At 48.1% G+C, this 22,768-nt stretch overlaps 1 protein-coding gene across 1 annotated transcript in view; it reads right to left on the bottom strand.

Moving 5' to 3' along the window:
* Nucleotides 1-12,039, bottom strand: part of MOCOS (molybdenum cofactor sulfurase) — a 53,759-nt gene extending 41,720 nt beyond the window's left edge. The window contains exons 1-4 of the mRNA XM_070452862.1: nucleotides 11,864-12,039; nucleotides 5,267-5,356; nucleotides 3,698-3,764; nucleotides 1,894-2,550 (exon numbers count right to left, since the gene is read on the bottom strand). Coding sequence (XP_070308963.1) covers nucleotides 1,894-2,550; nucleotides 3,698-3,764; nucleotides 5,267-5,356; nucleotides 11,864-12,005 — 956 coding nt within the window. The 5' untranslated portion in view covers nucleotides 12,006-12,039. The remainder of the gene's footprint in view (nucleotides 1-1,893; nucleotides 2,551-3,697; nucleotides 3,765-5,266; nucleotides 5,357-11,863) is intronic.
* Between the last annotated feature and the right edge of the window lie 10,729 nt (nucleotides 12,040-22,768).

Here is a 22,768-nt window from a genome sequence, read left to right as displayed (position 1 = left end):
CCTCACCTTCAGGTGCCCCTATTGGCTTAATAAAATTTCAGCTGTTATTTTGTTCCGCCTTTAATTTATATGATGTGCCTGTCATTCTTTTCTCACTTGGTTACATTACACAGTATATTATCACACTTGGATTCAAGAGGTTTTACATTAGCATTCCTGTTTTTAGAACTGCCCATCTATGGAGAAGTTCTAAATAAGAGAGACATCGGATAGCTTCATAATGTATTGTTGCCAACTCAATCTTGGTGCTTCACCTATGTTAGTGCTAAAGAATTGTTTTCTCTAAGAGATGCACTTTACAGGACAAACATGAGGGGCAGAGGTCAAATCACAGGCCCTGATTCCCACAGCTGGTGGCAGAGGAGCCGCCCCCAGCAGCCCAGCTCCGGGACCTACACCTTGGGCTACGACCCTACTGCCGAGGCCATGCCCCTTCCTGCAGGACCCTCCAGTCTGATCTGGGTCTGTGGGGGATCTGAACCCCCTTCCCATTCAGGCCCTGTGGCCTTCTCAGGCCCCAGCACAGTGACAAGGTCCTGGCCCCACCACATGGTACCTGGCCTCCACCTGTTGTTGGCCCCCGCAGAACCCTGGATTGGCTGCCATTTCCACCTTCTCATACCTTCAATCTTCATGCCCCAGCCATTGCCATTTGGGAGATTCCCACACAACCTGCCCCTGCACCCTGAGAAAAACACATAGATCACCAAACCCAGGCGAGGAGCTGCAAGCCCTCAAACTTCCCTGGTAAACGCCCCCTGGGGTGGGGGTGCTCATAGAGACTGCTGTTAGCAGCACTCCTGAATCTGGTGGCCTCTCATTTGACTGACTCCTCCTGCTGACCAGAGAGCAAGCTGAGCTGCTTCTAGCTGCTGAAATACAGCCATGCTGTCAACACGTGTGCACACTCGTGCCAAATGGTACCAAATTCTTAAATCACTGCTTCAGCACCTTGTTTTATGTCCCTGGATATGTTCCAGTATCTTCAAGTTTACAGTCTACAGGAATTGAATAGAATTTGTATCCTACTGCTATATAAAAATCATACGCCTGCGTGCTCAGTCGCATCATTTGTGTCCAGCTCTTTGCGATCCTATGGACTGTAGCCTGCCAGGCACCTCTGTCCAAGGGGATTCTCCAGGTGAGAATACTAGAGTGGGTTTCTGTCCTTGTTGAATTGGTTCATAGTGCTTTTCAGGTCTTCTATATCCTTCTACTTTTCTGTATATTCATTCTATTAGTTTTTGAGAGTTTGATATTGAAACTCCAACTAAAAAAATCTTAATTTATCTACCTAAAAAAATAATTGCAACAGATAGTGGAACTACATGTAACTTTGTTCTGTGTTTTCCAAGTCTCTTATTATTGTGTTATCGTGTCTGTCCATGGCATTTCCCAGGCAAGCATGCTATTGTATTATCGTGTCTGTCCGTGGCATTTCCCAGGCAAGCATGCTGGAGTGGGTTGCCATTTCCTTTTCCAGGGAATCTTTCTGACCCAGGAATTGAACCCACATCCCCTGCATTGCAGGCAGCTTCTTTGCCACTGAACCACCGGGGAAGCCCGAATTATCATACTTTCATAATTGAAAAAAATAAAAATTATAATAAAAAAACAAGTCACTGCTTCAGTAGCTTCCCCTCATATCGGTGCTCTGGGCAAAGGCCTGGTGCCGACCCTCCTTACCCCTGGAAGGCCTTCATGTCTTCCGCTCGCAGCCCTTACCCGGAGACCCTTGCTCTCCCACAGCTGTGGAGAGGCCCACACATGGGCTTCACAGGCCTGGTGTGGACGAACCAGCCAACACCCGCCTCCTCTGCACAGTCCTATAGGGGGCACGCGCCAGGCCCCGGCCATGCCGACGCTCAGCATCCACGCCCATCACCAGGTTACCTCTCAGCCACCGACTCTCTCGGGACGTAGAAGTCATCTCCCGCGAGGTACGCAGCGGCAGTGCCTCCTCCAAAGTAGGTTTTCCTCAGCAGAGGAGCCGAACGGTTATTCACCAGTAGAGCGCCCAGGCCGGTGGGGAAGCCAAAGATCTTATAGAAGGAGAGGGGGACAAAGTCAGCCTGGTGAACCGACAGGTCCAGAGGCGAGGTGCCCACGAAGGCGGCCGCGTCCAGCAGCACAAACCACTTCCCAGGCCGGCTCGCAGGGCGCCTCCGCCCGGACTTGACCTCGCCTATCCAGGACAGGGGGTATCTGGTTCCGGAAAAGTTACTCTGAGCCGGGTAGCAGAAGAGATGCGGAGGCTGGCCGGCAGGGTCCCCGGCGGGGTCCTCGGCCGCAGCCGCGTCCTGTCTGTCCGCTGACCACATGTCCTCTGGCCTGACCGGGATGGAAGTGACGTTCATGGCCGCGGTGATCTTCCTCATGCCCACCACGGACGTGTGGCTGTCGGTGAGGTAACAGAAGCAGCTGCCGCTGCCCTCCGGGCCTGGGGACACCCACGGGAAAGCCTCTGCCACCAGTTTAAGAGCAGCCGTGCTCCCAGAGGTGAAAATCACCGTGTAGTCCTCTGGGGAGGTGTGGAAGTGCGCCAGGATCCTGGAAGAAGCACAGCATCAGGCAACTCCATGGTCTCCATCCGGAGTTAAATATTCAGAGGTAGCTGTATTTCTACTTAATAAGACGTCTATCTACCGTGTGTGTGTGTGTGTGTGTGTGTGTGTGTGTGAGTGAGTGCTCAATCACTCAGCCGTGCCTGACTCTTTGAGACTCCCACGGACTGTTGCCCACCAGGCTCCTCTGTCTATGGAAGCTTCCAGGCAAGAATACTGGAGTGGGTTGCCATTTCCTCCCCCAGGGGATCTTCCCAACCCAGGGATCAAACCCACATCTTCTGCGTCTCCTGCACTGTAGGCAGATTCTTTACTGCTGGGCCACCAGGGAAGCTCCCTCTCTATCTTAATAGCTAGAAGGAAAAAAAACCAGATAGGCTTTGCCACAATGGTGAAGTGAGGTCAGGGGCAGAGGAAGCTGGGGGAAGAGATGCAAAGAGGTGCAAACAGGCAAAATTACCCAGCCTCCCAAATCCCCACCCCCAAGTGGATAAGACAAAATTCACAACTACCTTAAACTCAGCTGAAAACACCACTTCTTGGTTTACTGTCTGGCTCTGTCATAACAAGTTCTAAGTCATCAACTTGTTTCATGTTGCTTTTAACACAGGCAACCCATAGCAAAAGGTGTCACTTTCAAGTAGGAAATAATTTGCAAATTGTGTTGAGTCAAGTATCTTTAGGTACCACCTAAATTATTTGCAAAATTTGTTATGTGCAAATATTAGTAAAAGGGAGGGGAGAAATGGAGAAGACAAAATGTCTAAATCTGAAATACGTAAAGGAAAAAAAACAGAGAAAGCACTTTTCTTCTCCCCGAAAACAAGACTTAGGAACTAGGGTCACTCCTTGTCACTCTGACCCCCAGGAATGATGGCACCAGCCCAGAGCCACACACAACAGCTTGGACACCTCAGAGGCACCTGCCTGTACTTGTGATGGGCCCTGCTCAGCACCTGCTCACGCTCACCTTCCTAACCTCGGACATGGTGGTTAGCAGCGTGCATGTGTGGCCATTTAGCTGAACATGGTCTTCCCAAAACCAACTCAGCGCCTCTGTAGGATGTAGGCAGCTGGTAGGAAGTCCATCCACCCACAGGCACCCACACAGGCGGGTGCCCCGATCTGCTCACCTGAAGCGCACGTGTTCCACTGTGTCGTGGGTGAGCTTGCTGCTGATGTTCTGGCTGTGAGGGTTACCTGGCAGGTTACAAAGACAAAGTCGTGGGGTCACTACTCATGGTCTCTCCTGGTGTGTTCCTCCAATACCCTCCCCTTCAGTTTCTCAAAAAGTTAAGCAAAAAAAAAAAAAAAAAAAAATACCGTATGACCCAGCCTTCCCTGAGATCCAAAGAGTATATTTAATCAGAGAAGTGACAAAGTGAAGAAAGATAGGAAAACAGTCAAGCAGGACAAAATAATAATAGTTGAGCCATTAAACCAAGTTCCTCCTCATGGCGTATAGCATAGATTCTGGGCCATGTCCTTTGAGCTGTTCTGTAGATTCCACACCGCCACCAGGTGGAAGAAGTGAACTGAATACCGCGCCTACCCAGCTCTCTGTTCACATCTCACCACTCTCCTCCCCTCCCTGTTTGGGGGCTGGTTACTAAAACCACTGCAGGGTCCTGGCGTATGCTACTCCTTCTGCCTGAAATGCCCTCTCCTCCTCTTTTCCGAGTGAATTCCTGCTCCTCCTCCAGCATCCACCCCGTCCTGCAGAAGCTTTCCCTGATAGCCACACTGCCGACTCACCGTCTCTCTGCACAGACAGAGCACCACCCACCCCCAGCATTGGGGCCTTTGGGTCATAGCCCTTCACACCATTAATAATTTACTTTATTTCTGTGTTACACTACTTTACTTTTTCTTTTCTTACATTTATTTGGAATCACTTGATTGAGGTCTTGTCTTTCCTAGACCACAGTCCAAGAAGGCAGCTGCTGCTGCTGCTGCTAAGTCGCTTCAGTCGTGACCGACTCTGTGCCACCCCATAGACGGTAGCCCACCAAGGCTCCCCTGTCCCTGGGATTCTCCAGGCAAGAACACTGCAGTGGGTTGCCATTTCCTTCTCCAATGCATGAAAGTGAAAGTGCTAGCAACCCCATGGGCTGCAGCCTACCAGGCTTCTCCGTCCATGGGATTTTCCAGGCAAGAGTACTGGAGTGGGTTGCCATTGCCTTCTCCGCCATGAAGGCAGGGAATGTATTTACTTTGTTCCTGTTACAGCACTATGCTCCCAGCCCCAGGGCGACTTGATAAACACTGATGGAGTCAATGAATGCATGTTTCCCGTTGTCCCATCCTTTGCACAGCTCTGGCCCCACAGGGCCACCCCACCACCAAACGCAGCACCTTCGTACCCCAGGCCTCCTTCCTGACACCGACCCCTTCTTCTGGAGGTTACCCACGTATCCCTGAACCAGTCCCTCCCACCCAGCAGCACATGTGCTCCGGGACTGACCCTAGGTGCTTGCCTGACCCCCTCTCATGAGGGGCTTCCCCAGCGCTGTGTATTCAGCGCTATTCCCACCTGTCCATCTGACATTTTATTAGGAATAGGAATATCAGCTGAATGTATCGAGTTGGCCTGAAAGTTCACTCGGGGGTGGGGCACAAAAACCCGAATGAACTTTTTGGCCAACCGGATAGTTGGCTGAAGTTCAATGCAAAAAAATCAGTTACGCTGTGTTTTTCTTTACCATAAACATTCTCCAAGAGATCTTTCATGAAGCTTGTAATCTGGCTCTGGGGGAACAACGTGGTTCCTGCATGATCAAGATAGACAGTTCCTGAAAGAAAATACAAAATAAAGCTTCAATTATTTTCAGAGGTATTTCACTCACTTTATCTAGATCTGCTTTGTGTGAACCTGGCCAGTGCCTATTTGATGTGTTTAGACATAACAACAGGATACTGATTCTCCCAGCCTCTCGACATGTGCTTCTTCTTTTTTAGTATTCTTTTCATATTCTTTTCTATTAGGGTTTATCACAAGATACTGAATACAGTTCCCTGTGTTATACAGTGGGATCTTGCTGTTTCAGTTCAGTTCAGTCTTTTCAACCCCATGGACTGCAGTACACCAAGCTTCCTTGTTCATCACGAACTCCCGGAGCTTGCTCAAACTCACGTCCATCGAGTCAGTGATGCCATCCAACCATCTCATCCTCTGTCATCCCCTTCTCCTCCTGCCCTCAATCTTTCCCAGCATCAGGGTCTTTTCCAATGAGTCAGTTCTTCACATCAGGTGGCCAGAGTATTGGAGTTTCAGCTTCAGCACCAGTCCTTCCAATGAATATTCAGGACTGATTTCCTTTAGCATGGGCTGGTTTGATCTCTTGCTGTTTATCCAACCTATATATAATAGTTTGTGCATGAGTGCTAAGTTGCTTCAGTTTTGTCCGACTCCGTGCAACCTTATGGACTGTAGCCCACCAGGCTCTTCTGTCCACGGGAGTCTCCAGGCAAGAGTACTGGAGTGGGTTGCAGTGCCCTCCTCTAGGGGATCTTCCTGACCCAGGGATCAAACCCGAGTCTCTTACGTCTCCTGCATTGGCAGGCAGGTTCTTTACTGCTAGCACCACCTGGGAAGCCAGTTTACATCTGCTAATCTCAAAATGCCAGTCCTTCTCCACTCCCCAACCCTCCCTTGTCGATGTGCACTTCTTAATCCAAGTAAAGTCATGAGCAATGGAAGAACTGCACTTCAGCACTTAACGACCCTTAGGGCCGAGAGCCTTCCATGACGAACCAGGTCTCTTCTGAACCTGGAGAAGCAGTCCACAACAGGGGAGGAGGAGGAGCCTAGAAGACGTCCCTGATTCAGGATGGCAAAGCTACTTCACACTGTGACTCACACCCTACTCTGGAGTTTCCGTGCAGCCTTCGTGGCTGTCAAGCCCTGATTCTACTTTCCCACAGTGACTTGCACAGTCCTCAACCTTAGAACAGCTCTGAAGCTTTCAGAGGTGCCTGGGAATGGAGGCGACCTTTCCAGTCTCTCCCCTAAATAGAGACAGGCAAATTTAGATGACAGCGAGATACGGAGCCTTACCAATCAGACTGCCCCAGATCAAAGGGTTGGATAACTCACTGTGTGGGCGAGATGTGGGCAAACAGGCCCATTGGGACATGGCTGTAGGAGGGAAAACTGGTACCACTTCTTTATGAACAGCAACTTAGCAGTATCACTTACGCTTTCAAAATGCAAACTCTCCTTCACCTAGCAATTCATCTTCCTGAAATCTATCTTACAAATTGTGAAATGGCCTGTCAATGAGGACATTCAGTGCAGCACTATCTATGTATTTAAAAGAAAGAATTTGAATACGTCCATCTGGTAATTTGTAAGTACTGCCATACAACAAACACCAAGACATGTTTTCAAGAACATACATGTGAATGGATTCATTCATTCTTTCACGTACTTAACAAATATTTTTGCTTTGTGCAGAATACATTTTTCATTTATTTTATAATGGCTTTTTTATATTTTATATTTTATATATATTATTTTATAATGTACCATAAAATTTGTCCTTTTAAAGTTTACAATTTAGTATATTCATATAGTTGTGCAACCATGGCCACTATCTAATTTTAGAATATTTCATTCATCCCAAAAAGAGACCCCACAGCCATTACTTCAATCTCCAAATCCAGCCCTAGCCTTGGCAATCACCAATCTATTTTCTGCCTCTATAGGCTCAAAGGGTAAAGAATCCACCTGCAATGTGGGAGACCTGGTTTCAATCCCTGGGCTAGGAAGATCCCCTGGAGGAGGGCATGGCAACCCACTCCAGTATTCTTGATAGAGTATCCCCTTAGAATGTAACCCCCTGGTGGGTTATAGTCATGGGGTCACAAAGAGTCAGACATGACTAAGTGATTAAGCACAGCACAGCATAGATTTACCTATTTTGTACTTTCCATATAAATGGAATCGTACAGCATGTAGGCTTTTGTGTCTGGCTTCTTTCTTTTAGCATAACAGTTTCAAGGAGCATCCATACTGTAGCATGTATCAGAACTTCATTCCTTTTTTATGACTGAATAGTATTCCACTTTATGGCATGCCACATATTTTGTTTAACTACCATCTACTGATGAGTATTTGGTTATATTTTTGCCCATTATAAATAATGCTGATATGAATATGTGTGTACAAACTTCTGTGTGGACATATGTTTTCTCCCTGGTTAGCTGTTCTTTCACTTTCTTGATGATATCCATTGAAAAAAAATATTTTTAATTTTGATGAAGTACCATTTGTCTATTTTTATTGTTTGTGATTTTGGTGTCATAAGAAACCATTGCCTAATCCAAGGTCCTAATGATTTATACTTATGCTTTCTTCTAAGAGTTTTCTACTTTTAGCTCTTATATTTAGGTCTTTGATCCATTTTGAGTTAATTTTTAAGTACAGTGTTGAAGAGGGGTCCAACTTCAGTCTTTGGTGTGTGGATACACCTTTTAAGATATTGTTTTTTTCTCCTATTGAATAGTCTTTGCATCCTGATGAAAATAAATTGAATATAAATGTACGGGTTTACTTCTCAACTCACAATTCTACTTCATTGGTCTATGTTTCTATCTTTATGCCAATACCACACTGTCTTGATTATTGTAGCTTTATATAAATCTTACTTACCTTTCCTTTTATGGAAGTGTAAACCCTTCAACTTTGTTCTTTTTCAAGATTGCCTTGGGTATTCTGAATCATTTGCATTTCTATATGAATTTTAGGATCAACTTGTCCAAAAAAATACCTGGGATTTTGATAGAAATTGCATTGAGTCTTAGGTCAATTTGAGGAGTAGTGACATCTTAACAGCGTTAAGTCTTCCAGTCCATGAATGTAAGATGTCTTTCCATTTATTTAGGTCTTCTTTTATTTCAATGTTTTGTAGTTTTGTTTTTCTTTTGATAAGTCTTGTATTTCTTTTGATAAATTTATTCCTGAGTATTTTATTTTTTTTTTTGAGGCTTTGGGAATTGTTTTCTTCATTTCACTAGCATAGTGTTCATTGATACTGTATAGAAATTGAACTGATTTTTGTATACTGATCTATACTACAACTCTGCTGAACTTGTTTTTTAGTTCTAACTGTTTTATATGTGGATTTTTTTTTTTAGGATTTTCTGTATACAAGATTATACTCTCATCAAGTAGAGATGTTTTTCTTCTTCCTTTCCAATCTGGATGACTTTTATTTCATTTTCTTGCCTCATTTTCCTGGCTAGAACTTCTAGGACTATATTGAATAGAAGTTGTAAGAACAGATTTCCTTGCCTTGTTCCTAATCTCAAGGGTAAAATTTTCATCCTTTCACCTCTAAGTATGAGGTTAGCCATGGGTTTTTTGGTAGATGGTCTTTATCTGGTTGATTAAGTTTCCTTTTATTCCTAGTTTATTGAGTGTGTTCATATTCAAGAAATATTTAAGGGGCACTTACTGTTTCAGGCACTGTTCTAAGTGCTGGGAACATAACAACAGACAAAATAGAAGCTGCATGCTAGTGACAGAGAAAGACCATAAATAAATGTGAACTATGTCAGGTGGTAAGAAATGTTATGGCTCAAGCATGTGAAAAAAAACCAAACATGTGTACATACATGTAAATATAGACAAACATTGGAAAGGCATACAAAACATAAATGGCAGCAATTGACTGTGGGGTGGCCCCGGTGGCTGCAGTTGGAGTGAGGGGGGGCTCCCTGGCCATTCTTCAACCTCTTTTGGCACCTTTTGAATTTGGTACCATGTTAAATGTATTACCTAGTCCAAAACATTAGTTTTCAAATAATGTTCTCATTTACTGAAGATTCAGAAATAGAAAGATACCACACCAAAAGAAAGGCTGTTGCCCACCCATCATTAGGGAGAGCTACAGTGCACTGCTGTTATTATTCGAAGAAACAGGCTAAAGACCCCTAAACTAGTTGGCATTAGGTCTTCAAGAAAGCAAATCCCAGGGTCTGCTCTGGCTCCTGTAACTTCAGTTCTTGGTTCCACGTAAGATGAGTGGCCATCAATCAGCACCCAGAGGCTTTAAGAACCACTTGAACCACATCTGTGGAATCAAGCAGCTCGTTTCAAGAAAACAAGGATGTTCCCATTCAATGGGTCGGGAAATATTTTAGCACTTAAAGGTTAAGCATTTAATTATCCAGAGCAAACCACTTAACCAGACAAATTCTCAAACCTGCAGGAAAACTTTGAGGGGGTGTGGATAGGGGTCAGGGGAAAGAAGAAGAGGGGTAATCTTAAGTTATTTTGGTTTGCTTATTTTCCCCTGCCCTCTTGCTGGTTCATTTGTTTCCATGTGAAAAAGGGGGGGATATTTTCCAAGACTCCCAGTGATGGGAAGGGTGAGTTTAGTCCATAAATGTCTACCACAATCATAATGTAGAGAAAATGTTGGGAAATTGTACCAAATAAATGATAGATAGACAGATAATCACAAAACAGTACCACAAATAGAATAGGGGCACTTCAGGCTAGCCTGGGATTCTATCACAGCTAAATTTTACACTGAGGAAAAGCATGCTGTTCACTGAGAGACAAGAATGAAACAAAGAGACACCTACTTCCTACTTTCCCAGGTGATGTTGAGAGGAGGGGTCAGCTAATGATGGGTGTAAGAGATCACAGCTTGGAGGGTATCAGGGGATTAAGAAGGAGGGATACTGAAATAATTACAGACTGAACAATAATAGCCTCTGGGATTTGCTTGAAAAGAATGGGACACCTTTCTCACTTCCTCTGCACCTGTGGGGTGTTTATTCTATAGCTGTCTCTATATCTGTGGGTGGAAAGTTCCATAACCAAAAAAATTCAGAGAAGGAGAGGGAGATGGGGAGGGTAAAGGGGAACTGTCTCCCCCAGGTGAATGTGGGACTGGGAAGATCAGGGAGAGAAAAGAGACGGCCAGAGGGCCCCTGTCTCCTCCTGGAGCCTCTCCAGGTAAGTACAGACTGGACCACAGTCCTTAAAGTTCCCAAAGGAGAAAAAAAAAAAAATCACTTTCTGAAACATGAGAAAATGACACAAAGAGCTGATTAATGAATCATACATCATGATGCTGTTCTGTCACAAGCTGGAAAGTGACACTGTTCACCAAGACAGAATAAAGTGAAAGAAATTGAAAATGTTAGATGTTCAGTCCTGTCCTGCTCTTTGCAATCCCATGGACTGTAACCCATCGGACTCCTCTGTCCATGGAATTCTCCAGGCAAGAATACCAGAGCAGGTAGCCATTCCCTTCTCCAGGGAATCTTCCCTACCCAGGGATCAAACTCCCGTCTCCTGCATTGCACACAGATTCTTTACCGTCTGAGCCATCAGAGAAGCCCAGAATAAGTGCACCTCAAATCCCTGTGCCCGGCGCCACGACCTGCTCCTTACCCCGCATACCTCCCAGTTCAACCAGCACACCGTTCTAAGGCTTGGCGAAGCCCCTCATACAAGGTCCTCGGCAAAAGGATGAGTCCCGACCCAATGCGTGTGGTCCCCTCCCGCCCTGCAGCAATAGGCTGGGAGGACGGCGGGCCACATGGAGCGTGACTTTTCAATTTAAACTGCCTGTTCCGCCTTGCGAAACTCCAAGGCACGAAGTGATCCCGGTCCTCACGTCCAATATACAAGCTCGTCCTGTACTTAAAAGTTCAAATTGCACGGTTTGCTAATTCTTCAGGTCCCCCACCGAGCTGCACTTCTGAGGCATTGTTTTACCTACACGAGTGAGAAAATAAAAACGAGACTTCGAAAAGAAAAGTTGCTGCGAGGCAACTCAGAGTCTGGAGCTCAGCCCATCGGTCCCCACCTCGCGCGCCCGCAGAGTCGCGGTCCCCACCCCGCGCGCTGGCCGCGCGGGCGCCGCTCCCGCCCCCGGGCGAGCAGACGAACAGTCACAGCTGCCGGACATTCCTGCATTTTGCAACCCTGCCTCCAGTTGGACTTATAAGAGCCGGGAGTCTCTCGGGCAAGCAAAGGCCAAAAGAATCCTCAGTCTTGTTCCCGGAGGGCAGAGACGGGTAGCAAAGGATCACGTCGGTCCTACAGGACTGGAAGTCTAAGAGGCAGCAAGCTTGGGGTTGCAGGTAGGACCTCAGCGAGCCGCGTCCACTAAGAGGGCGCGTGGACACATCCCTCCAGTTCTTTCGATTCAAAATGCGACGCCAGTGAGGTAACGCCGCTCCCGCCCGGAACAAAAGTTCCCCCCAACCCCGCACGTTGGTTCTAGAAACCTCTTGTCCCCTACCAGCCCCGCACAGGATCCCCCCGCCGGTCTCACCTGCCAGGCGGCCAAACTCGCGCGCCCGCAGCTCTCGCAGGCTGCCCGGGCCGTACCCGTAGACGAGAGGCTGCAGGCTCGAGTCCAGGAAACGGGCAAAGGCCAGCAGCTCGGCCCCCGGGTGCGCGGCCCCGCCGGCCATGACCCAGGCCTGCCCGCCGCGCCGTCCAGGCTGGTAGCGGCCGGGAAGCACCCGGGCCAGCCCGCGCGGACTCCGCCCCGCCGGGCCCGGGCCACGCCTCCTGGCCCGCCAGTGGCACCGCGTCCCAGCCGAGGGGCGGCGCTTGTCCGGGCCGGCCGGGCAGGCCCCGGGTGCGCTGACTCACGGAGTTTCACTCCTTTCTGTCCTTTTCCCACCTGGGGGCCGGGGGAGGCAGTGCCCGTGGTTGTCCGCTTTGCATTGCAGTCCATGGAGATGCCCCCAGACCTTGGGAACGCAAAGTTCTCCTGTATCTGCTGTCCCACGGACAGGCGGATGGAAGATGCAATGCAGTGCTTTTGCTGCTGGGAATCCTGGAACCTGGAGATCCTCCCGGCCCGGCTTTCCCTGGCCCGAGCCCAGCGCAGCGCCCGGGACCCTTACTCTTCCCGGAGGAACTCCAGGGTGCGGGGCGGGGCGTTTGGAGGGCGTCGTCCAGGGTTGCGGCTCCCCAGTGGGGCGTGCGCTCGGCGTCTCTGAGAATGCGGCTGAGCAAAAGGTGAAAGAGGGGAAACACTGAGGATCCAAGAGTTTGGTTAATGAAGTCTAGGCAGGTGCGCACGTTCGGAACCGAGTAGTTCGAGTGCAAGCCAAGCAAAAGCTCCTCCTCCGCTCCATCCGGGGCCCTATATCCGAGGGGATCACTGCCTCGAGTGTGGAGGGCCGGGTCACACCCACGTGCGCGAATTGCCCGGCCGGGAGAGAGTGAGGAAGCGGGGTGGGCAGGTGCGGACCGCTTCCCAGGATGGAATGAAAAGTCCTGGAGGCCCCAGGGAAGGGAAGGCGCCGCGGGTGTAGAACCAAGCGGGAACTGTGCTGAACCCACTGTGGGAAGCCGGAAAGTCTGGAGGGAGCTAAGGTGAGGACTCAGATTCCGGTCCTTGGAGACCCACGGTGGGGCCCCAGGAATGGACTACTGGCTCTGTAGTAGGAAAAATGGGACATGAGAGGATGATCACGGTCATATCTATCCTCAGGGCAGGTTTTATAGATAAGAATTCAAGAGCAAGCCACAGGAAAATGAAAGGTTTAGTTAGAGGCACAATCCATAGACAAGAGTGTGGACTGTCTCAGAAGGTGGGAGAGGTGCCTGGAAGTGTGGGGTGCTAAGTTTTTAGTGGGCTGGGTCATTTCATAGGCTAATGAGTGGGAGGAATATACTGTCTTGGAGACGGGGCAGGGATTTTCAGGAACTGGGGTAGCATCCACTTGGCTTTTTATGGAACTGCCGCTGGCACTGGTGCCTGTGCCCTTTAGCAGAGGCTAATGTATTACAGTGAATGTATGAGGCTCAAGGTCTGCTGGAGGTCAAATCATCTGCCATCTTGGGCCTAGGAGGTTCTAACCAGTTTTTGTTACATCCTGTTCCTCTCAATAGTTTCATCATTCTTTTAATGGTTGTGCTCTGCCCCCTTCCTTCCTGTCCCAGCCCTCAAGCAAGCTGTGGTGGGAAGGGAGCCCAGGAGACAAGTTCATCGCCTGTGCCACCGCCAGGCCTGCGGTCGCCTTGGGATGCCTGACAATGAGTGGAGCAGATGCCCTGGTCCAGCCTCTGCGTGTATAAAAAGCACCCCCGAGGTTCCTGCTGCCCAGTGGCCCCCTGTGAGAGCCAGCCCTCCTGACTGAGCCCCCAGTACCAGATCTGAGACAGACCCTGGTGGGGAGGGGGGTGGAAGTGGTGGTTGTTGTGGCCCAGGCTGGATGCACTGGGTACAGAGGCTGTAGCACTAGAGCCGGTGCCCAGACTTGCCCTTGCCTGGGTGGCCTCTGCCCAAACACTGCTCTGGCTCACCTCACTCACAGCAGAATCCCTAGGATCTTACTCTGGAAGGAATGAATGCATCGATGGATGGGTGCCCCAGTTTGCTCTTTAGCATCATCACCCAACCCACCTCCCTGTGCCACACCTCTAGCCACACTTGGAGCAGGAACCTTGGGCATCTTGGCCTCCGTTTCCCTACCTCTAGGTTGGGGGAATGGTAGGGGGTCGTGCTCCTCTCACCCCTCTTTTTAATGCCCTTCTTCTCCTTGAGGACAAGTTTTTCAGGGATTATCCTGCAAGAATTATCTGGAAATCTATTAAAATGCAGCTTCTAATTAAGTTTGGAAGGAGTGGGACGGGTTCTAGGTTTCTAACTAGCCTGGGTGATGCTGACGTTAGTGTCCTTGAACTGCACCCTGAGGAGTGACAGCCTAGGTCATTTCCCCGGGGAACGGACAGAGTACTTCTCAAGTGTGGTTGCGTAACAAGTCAGAAATCCACAAGGGTGCTACCTTAGGACAAAGTTGCTAGGAAACAATCTGAATGGGCCAAGTCAGAACTCCTTTAAAAATTTTTTTTTAATTGTGTTAAATATACATAACATGAAATTTACCTTCTTAGGAATTTTTTTTTCTTCAGAAGCCAGAGCTCCTTTTTTCTTTGTTTTTAGTCACAAGGCATATGGGATCTTAATTCCCTGACCAGAGATCTAAACGACCCTGTCATTGGAAGCTTGGAGTCTTAACCACTGGACTGCCAGGGAAGTCCATTCTTAGCCATTTTTAAGTGCACAGTTCAGTAGTATCAGGTTCATCCACCTGCTGTGCAATCTCCAGAGTTCCTTTCATCTTGCAAAACAAGTTCTGTACCCTTTAAATAAGAACTCCACTTCTCCCTCCCCCAGCCTCTGGCAACCACCATTCTACTTTCTGTACATAAAAATTTGGCTACTCTAAGTACCTCATATGAGTGGAATCAAACAGTATTTGTCTTTTTGTGACTAGCTTATTTCACTTAGCGTAATGTCCATGTGGTAGAATGTGTTTAGAATTTCCTTTTTAAATGATCTTCCCTGGTGGCTGAGACAATAAAGTGTCTGCCTAAAATGCAGGTAAAACCAGGTTCAATCCCTGGGTTGGGAAGATCCCCTGGAGAAGGAAATGGCAATCCACTCCAGGACTCTTGCCTGGAAAATCCCATGGACAGAGGAGCCTGGCGGGCTACAGTCCACGGGGTCACAAAGAGTCAGACATGACTGAGTGACTTCACTTTTTTTTTAAGGCTGAATAATATATAGGCTTCCCTGGTGGCTCAGAGGGTAGAGCGTCTGCCTGCAATGCGGGAGACCCAGGTTCAATCCCTGGGTCGGGAAGATCCCCTGGAGAAGGAAATGGCAACCCACTCTAGTACTCTTGCCTGGAAAATCCCATGGACAGAGGAGCCTGGTAGGCTATAGTCCATGGGGTTGCAAAGAGTCGGACATGACTGAGCGACTTCACTTATTTACTTTACTTCCTATATGTGTGTGTGTGTGTGTATGTATGTGTATATATGTGTGTGTACATAGGTATATATGTATATAAATGTGTGTATACATATATATAGGTTTAGGTTCCACTATAGGTTTATACCTGCTATATGTATGTATATATATGTATAAATGTGTATGTATGTGTGTATACACATATAGGTATATATGTATATATGTGTGTGTGTGTATATGTGTGTGTGTGTGTGTGTGTGTATATATATATATATATATATATATATATATGTTTCAGTTCAGTTCAGTCGCTCAGTCGTGTCCAACTCTGCGACCCCATGAACCACAGCACACCAGGCCTCCCTACCCATCACCAACTCCTGGAGTTTACTCAAACCCATGTCCATCGAGTTGGTGATGCCATCTAACCATCTCATCCTCTGTCATCCCCTTCTCCTCCTGCCCCCAATCCCTCCCAGCATCAGGGTCTTTTCTAATGAGTCAGCTCTTTGCATCAGGTGGCCAAAGTACTGGAGTTTCAACTTCAGCATCAGTCCTTCCAATGAACACCCAGGACTGATTTCCTTCAGGATGGACTGGTTGCATCTCTTTGCAGTCCAAGGGACTCTCAAGAGTCTTCTCCAACACCATAGTTCAAAAGCATCAATTTTTCGGCACTCAGCTTTCTTCACAGTCCAACTCTTACATCCATACATGACCACTGGAAAAACTATAGCCTTGACCAGACGGACCTTTGTTGGCAAAGTAATGTCTCTGCTTTTTAATATGCTGTCTAGATTGGTCATAACTTTCCTTCTAAGGAGCAAGCATCTTTTAATTTCATGGCTGCAGTCACCATCTGCAGTAATTTTGGAGCCCCCCAAAATAAAGTCTGACACTGTTTCCACTTTCTCCCCATCTATTTCCCATGAAGTGATGGGACCAGATGCCATGATCTTAGTTTTCTGAATGTTGAGCTTTAAGCCAACTTTTTCACTCTCCTCTTTCACTTTCATTGAGGCTTTTTAGTTCCTCTTCACTTTCTGCCATAAAGGTGGTGTCATCTGCATATCTGAGGTTATTGATATTTCTCCTGGCAATCTTGATTCCAGCTTGTGCTTCTTCCAGCCCAGCGTTTCTAATGATGTACTCTGCATAAAAGTTAAAATAAGCAGGGTGACAATATACAGCCTTGATGTACTCCCTTTCCTATTTGGAACCAGTATGTTGTTCCGTGTCAGTTCTAACTGTTGCTTCCTGACCTACATACAGGTTTCTCAAGAGGCAGGTCAAGTGGTCTGGTATTCCCATCTCTTTCAGAATTTTCCACAGTTTATTGTGATCCATATATAGGTTTAGGTTCCACTATAGGTATATACCTACAATATATGTGTGTGTGTGTATATGTATATATATGTGTACACATATGTATACATATATATGTGTGTATATATATGTGTGTGTGTGTGTGTGTGTGTGTGTATGTTTAGGTTCCACTATAGGTATATACCTGCAATGTGGGAGACCCAGGTTTGATCCTTGGGTCAGGAAGACCCCCTGGAGAAGGGCATGGCAACCCACTTCAGTATTCTTTCCTGGAGAATCCCATGGATAGGGGAGCCTGGTGGGATACAGACCGTGGGATCACAGAGAGTCGGACATGACTGAGCGGCTAACACACACATAGTTATATAGCATATGTAACACATATAACACACATATGGAGCATATTTTTTGACCCATCCAAACTGATGGACAACTGGAATACTTCCGCTGCTTGACTATTACAAACAATACTATAAACATGGGTATGTGAGTATCTCTTTGAGATCCTACTTCCGGTTCTTTCAAATATATAACCAGAAGTGGGATTGCTGGATCATATGGTAGTGCTATTTTTAATTTTTAAGGAATTACCACTGTTTTCCATAGCAGCTGCAGCATTTAACGTTCTGACCAGTAGTGCACAAGGGTTCCAATTTTTCCACATTCTCACTAGTCCTTACTTTCTGGTTTTATTTGGTTTGGTTAGATTTTTGTTGTTGTTATAGTAAAGTCATCCTACTGGGTGTGAGGTGGCCTCTCACTATGGTGTTGATTTGCATTTCCCTCCTGATTGGTGGCGTTGAGTATCTTTTCAGGTGCTTATTGGCCATTTGTATGTCATCTTTGGAGAACTGTCTGTTCAAATCCTTTGCCCCCCTTCTTTTTTGAATTGGCTGTTTGGTCTTGTTTTTATTATTGAGTCGTAGGAGTTCTTTATATAGTGTGGATATTAATCCTTCATCAGATACATCATTTGTGATGTTATCTCCTGTTCCATAGGTTGCCTTTTCACTCTGTCGACTGTGTCCTCTGATGTACAGGGTAGAACACTTAAGGTCACTAAAAACCACTGAGCTACCCCATAAGTCAAGAAGTATCTTTAAGCTCCTGGTTCTGCCCAGGGCCCCGTGGAGGAGGATGTGAAGATACTGTGCCTACAGCCATGTAGGGACATGACTCAGACAGTGGGGTTTGAGTGCCCTATTGCTTGGCTTCAGAATGCAGGTTAGAATGGCAGGAGGGAGAAGAGAAAGGAGCTACTTCCAACCAGGAGTCCAGGGAAGGCATCCCAAAGGAAAAAGCCTGAGACCTGGGCCACAGTGAAGGAGGGAGGGTGGGGCAGAGGGGGACGTCGGGAGTGGTCTCCTTACCTTCACGTGCATTTCACAAAGATTCCCTGGGCCTCTCTTGCCAGAATGAGACTGTCAGAAATCAGATTGCTCACTCCTACCCCGCCTGAAGTAGAACCTCCGGTCCCCACCAGTGAGTGTCTTACACCTGTTCATCATTCAATAAACTCCTATGCTACAGGCCTGCCACTGCTTCGTCCTCGCTGGTCTAGCTGCTGGCCCTGGGACCTCAGAAAATGGTTTGGTCCATGCTGAGTTCCTGGCATCGAGCCTCAGGACCCAAAGTTTAGAACTTGGTGGTGAAACGACTCTTCAGATCCCCTGGATGGCCCTCTCTCACCAAGAACCATGAAAAATATGTGTGGTGGTTCAGACAGTAATGAATCTGCCTGCAAGGCAGGAGATCTGGATTCAATCCCTGGGCGGGAAGATCCCCTGGAGGAAGGCATGGCAACCATCTCCAGTATTCTTGCCTGGAGAATCCCATGGACAGAGGAGTCTGGTGGGCTACCATCCACGGGGTCACAGAGTTGGACACAACTGAGCGACTAACACTTTCCCTTTCATAGCCAGATTGGGTAGACAGGTGAGGGAGCCCTGTCCCTCCTCCTTGGTGGGGCTTTGTCCCTGATCCAGTCCACTAAGCCTGGATCGGTACTCAGGCCACGTTCCCTGGCGATGGGCTCCGCTCTCGAGGATCTGCACTCTACAGAAGACTTCCATTCGTGTAGGATTCATTCATGTGCTCACTTGGCAACAGAGTGCCTCTCAGAGTTAGAGACTGTGGAGGTCAAGGAAGGAGGTAGGGCCGGTTTGGGGGTTGGGTTTTGAAAGGCTGTAAGTCAGGCCAAGGGACTGGAATATCATTCTGAAGATTTTTGAGCAAGAAAATGCCCCAAAGAGTTCATCTCTAATGACTAATGTCTAATGACTGTGACCAGGCCGGATGGTGGGGTGGTCCTCTTGCAACTGTCCAAGGCTGAATTACTGCAGATGACAATGGGCTCCGGCAAGGACAGTCGTTCAGTGTCTACTGGGGACCTGCTCCCTGCTGGGAACCTGGTGGGCACCGGGAAGACAACAGTCCAGAAGGCAGCCTCTGGGCTGAGAGGCCCCCAGGACAGTGAAGATGGGTCTGCAACCAGATCACCCCTCCATGCTGCAGCGTGCCGGAGAAGGGGCCTTCCTTCAGAAGGTTGCGCCTCCCTCACCTGGGACTCCAGAGAGTCCTGGAGAAGGGGGAGGTGGGCAGCATTCCGTGTTCAGTGGCCTGGAGGCACAGAAAGCTCGGAATATTCGCAAAGCAGGACGTTGGTTGAGGCTGGAGCACAGGCTGCCGTGCGGAGATGAGGGGAGGGGATGGAGAGGAAGGTGAGAGAGCTGTCAGACCCTCCAATGCCGAGGAGCCTGTCTGGGGTACAGGAGGGACGGGAGGTGGTGTGTCTGAGACCCTGGCAGTGCTGAGGAAAAGCCTGGGCAGGCTCTTCCTACCCAGGAAGGCTGCAGGCAACACTGCCCACCAGAGGCCAGGCAGGAGGCCCGACAGGAGCAGTGAGGGCCTGACCTGAGGCCCAGGTGACGCAGAAGTGATGGAGTTCACATGGGGACTGAGCGGGGCTGGCTCAGGAGACTGGGGGAATGCAGGGAGGAGGGGCCGAGATATATTGGAGCCAAGATGGGGCTCAGTTCAGGACGTCTAGGCGAAAATTCGGGCCTCAGCCTCAGGAAGGACAGTGTCAGTTGGAGACACAACTCATGGGAGGGGCCTGTGGACAGGTCATCCCAGGAGCTCTGGAGTGTTCAAGGGAAGAGTCGAAGTCCCAGGGACAGTGACATTTAGGAGTCATCTGCCTCCACCCCACAGACGCATGAGAAGGTACCGTCAGAGACGGGAGGAGAGCCGGAGCAGAGCACCTTAGTGGTAACGAAGCCTGAAAAGCCAGTTAGGACGAGGACTAGTCAGACTATTGAACTTGCTTGGTGAGGTCGCTTACGCAGTGACCTAAGTGATCATTTCCATTGTCTGGGTGGGGATGGAAGCTCCATTATAAAGGCCTGGTCTTAAATGGTGAGGAAAGGTAGAGGTTTTTCTATTGGCTAAAACCCCCAGGCCTCTTGATTGTGGAGAAGGTTGGAGGCTGCCAATTACAATGAATCATATTTCCTGACAGGTAAAATGAGGGAGGATGTTTCAGAGGAGCTGAATTTGGTTTGGATGATGAAATTAGTGTTTCCTGCTAGAAATGAAATGCATACCTCGCCAACAATGAGAACAATAATCTAGATAACCTGGTACCAGAGAAATCAGAAGAGGGTCTGGTGGTCCAGTGGTTAAGAATCTGCCTTCCAATGCAGGGGACTCAGGTTCAATCCCTGTTCAGGGAACTAAGACCCCACATGCTGCAGGGCAGCTAAGCCCCAGCTCTGCAACTACTGAGCCCATGTACTCTGGAGCCCTCGAACCATAACTAAGACCTGATGCAGCCAAATAAATAAGTAAATATATGTATATATAATTTTTATTTATATATGTTAATTTTAAATATATATGTATTTTTAAGAAAAGGACCTGCACAGCAGGAAGTAAGAGAAACAGCAATGGAGCTGGTTCTCAGCAGAGCCTGGTAGGGTGGAAGTTCTGGTAGAAATAACTTGAGAGCAGTGGAAAGAAAGATCTGAAAACCCCAGGAAGCTCCCTCCCCTGGAGTGACAGGAGACCTTCTCTGTGAATAGAAGCTGAAAGGGCAGCTCAAAATCACCATGTTTGGGAACAAGCCTCTATTATATCCAAGTTCATGTCCAAAACAACCCCCTCCACCCCACCCAGTATTAGGCAGACCACTGGAGCGAAAGGGTGGGTGGACTCACAGCAGGCGTCTTCCTGAGGCCCTTTCCCTGGGGTCCTGGCTTCTGTCTGTTCATGCAAGGAGTGAATGAACAAGGCCAAACCACTCCCTTCTTGTTCCCCTCTGCGCTGTCATCTTCTTCCTGCTCTTTGTCCCCTCTTTATAACAGCAGGGCAGGGAAAGGGTTTGCTGCCAATTACTACGTTTACTCACTGGTGGCTTACACTGGAGAATGCCCCCCCACCAGTCAGCCGTGTTATCAAACCTATTCTTGAAATCAGCAACTATTTGACAGTACATGGTGCTAGATAAACTGTGCTAGATGCTATGGAAAGCAAATCAGATGCCCTGATGTTCAGGCTTTCATAGGCTTGTACACTTGGCTTTTACTGCCTAGCCGGCACCCACTGCCCCTGCGACTCTGCTTCGGAAAACAGCCCCGTGTGGTCCCAGTGGGGCTGCCTCTGCCCCCAGCCCCAGAACAGGTGATCTCACGCTCTTGCTACAGCAGGTGGGCAGGCTCCAGCTGCTCGGTGAGCTTGCCTCTGCCCACTGTGATTCGTCCAGAGGCTCACTCAGAGTGAAGTCAGGGTCTTCACCTTTAAAAGTTTATTCTTTTTTTTGGCCTTGTCGCATCTTGCAGGATCTTAGTTCCCCGACCCAGGGACTGAATCCAGACCCTTGGCAGGGAAAGCTCTGAGTCCTCACCACTGGACCACCAGAGAACTCTGAAGGGTTTATTCTTTTTGATGTGAATGAGCAAGGCAGTCTGTCACCTCAGGGGCTGCCCTCATCCCTCTCGTAGCCATGAGGAAGGGCAGCCTCAGCAGACTGACACGTGGAGAGGGCAGGGCTGAGAATCAGAGGAAGGGAAACGGCCCTGGTCAGACCACCCCTGTGCTTTGTCCTACCACTGGACTTCTATTACATGAGCTAATAATTCCCTGCATCTTTTTTGAGACAAACTTTTCTTATCACAGAAAGTATCTAATTGATACTGCTTAGGATATATGGGCTTCCCTTGTGGTTCAGACAGTAAAGAATCCGGTCGCAATGCAGGAGACCCAGGTTTGATCCCTGGGTCAGGAAGATCCCCTGGAAGGGAATGGCAACCCACTCCAGTATTCGTGCCTGGGAAATCCCATGGACAGAGAAGCCAGGTGGGTACAGTCCATGGGGTCACAAAGAGCTGGGCACAGAGAGACTAACACTAAGATACACATTAATAAAGATAGGAAGCAACCAAGGCCATAAAAGAAAATGAGAATAAAATACTATGAATTCAGAGAAAGAATTCTTGAAATGAGGGAAAATAAAGGCTCTGTGGAAAGGCTCTTTCCAGTAGTCATGTATGGATGTGAGAGTTGGACTATAAAGATAGCTGAGGACCAAAGAATTGATGCTTTTGAACTGTGGTGTTGGAGAAGACTCTTGGGAGTCCCTTGGACTGCAAGGAGATCCAACCAGTCCATCCTGAAGGAAATCAGTCCTGGGTGTTCATTGGAGGGACTGATGTTGAAGCTGAAACTCCACTACTCTAGCCACTTGATTCGAAGAGCTGACTCATTTGCAAAGACCCTGATGCTGGGACAGACTGAGGGCAGGAGGAGAAGGGGATGACAGAGGATGAGATGGCTGGATGGCATCACCAACTCAATGGATTTGGGTTTGGGTGGACTCCAGGAGTTGGTGATGGACAGGGAGCCCTGGCGTGCTGCGGTTCATGAGGTCGCAGAGTCAGACACGACTGAGCAAGTGAACTGAACTGAAAGGCTCTATGGAGGTGACACAAACTTAACTTTACTTAATTGTTAACAGTTACCAATTATTGGTGTCTTACTAAATTCAGACCTCGGGCTATCATTTTAATGCATTGGCTTATTTAATCCTCGAAACAACCCTACAAGGTAGTTACTTTTTATGAAATGAGACTAACATTT

The sequence above is a fragment of the Odocoileus virginianus genome, chromosome 22, assembly GCF_023699985.2.
Source record: "Odocoileus virginianus isolate 20LAN1187 ecotype Illinois chromosome 22, Ovbor_1.2, whole genome shotgun sequence".
NCBI classification, from domain to species: domain Eukaryota; kingdom Metazoa; phylum Chordata; class Mammalia; order Artiodactyla; family Cervidae; genus Odocoileus; species Odocoileus virginianus.
Note: the sequence above shows the minus strand (reverse complement) of the source record. Positions and strands in the feature narration are given on the sequence as shown.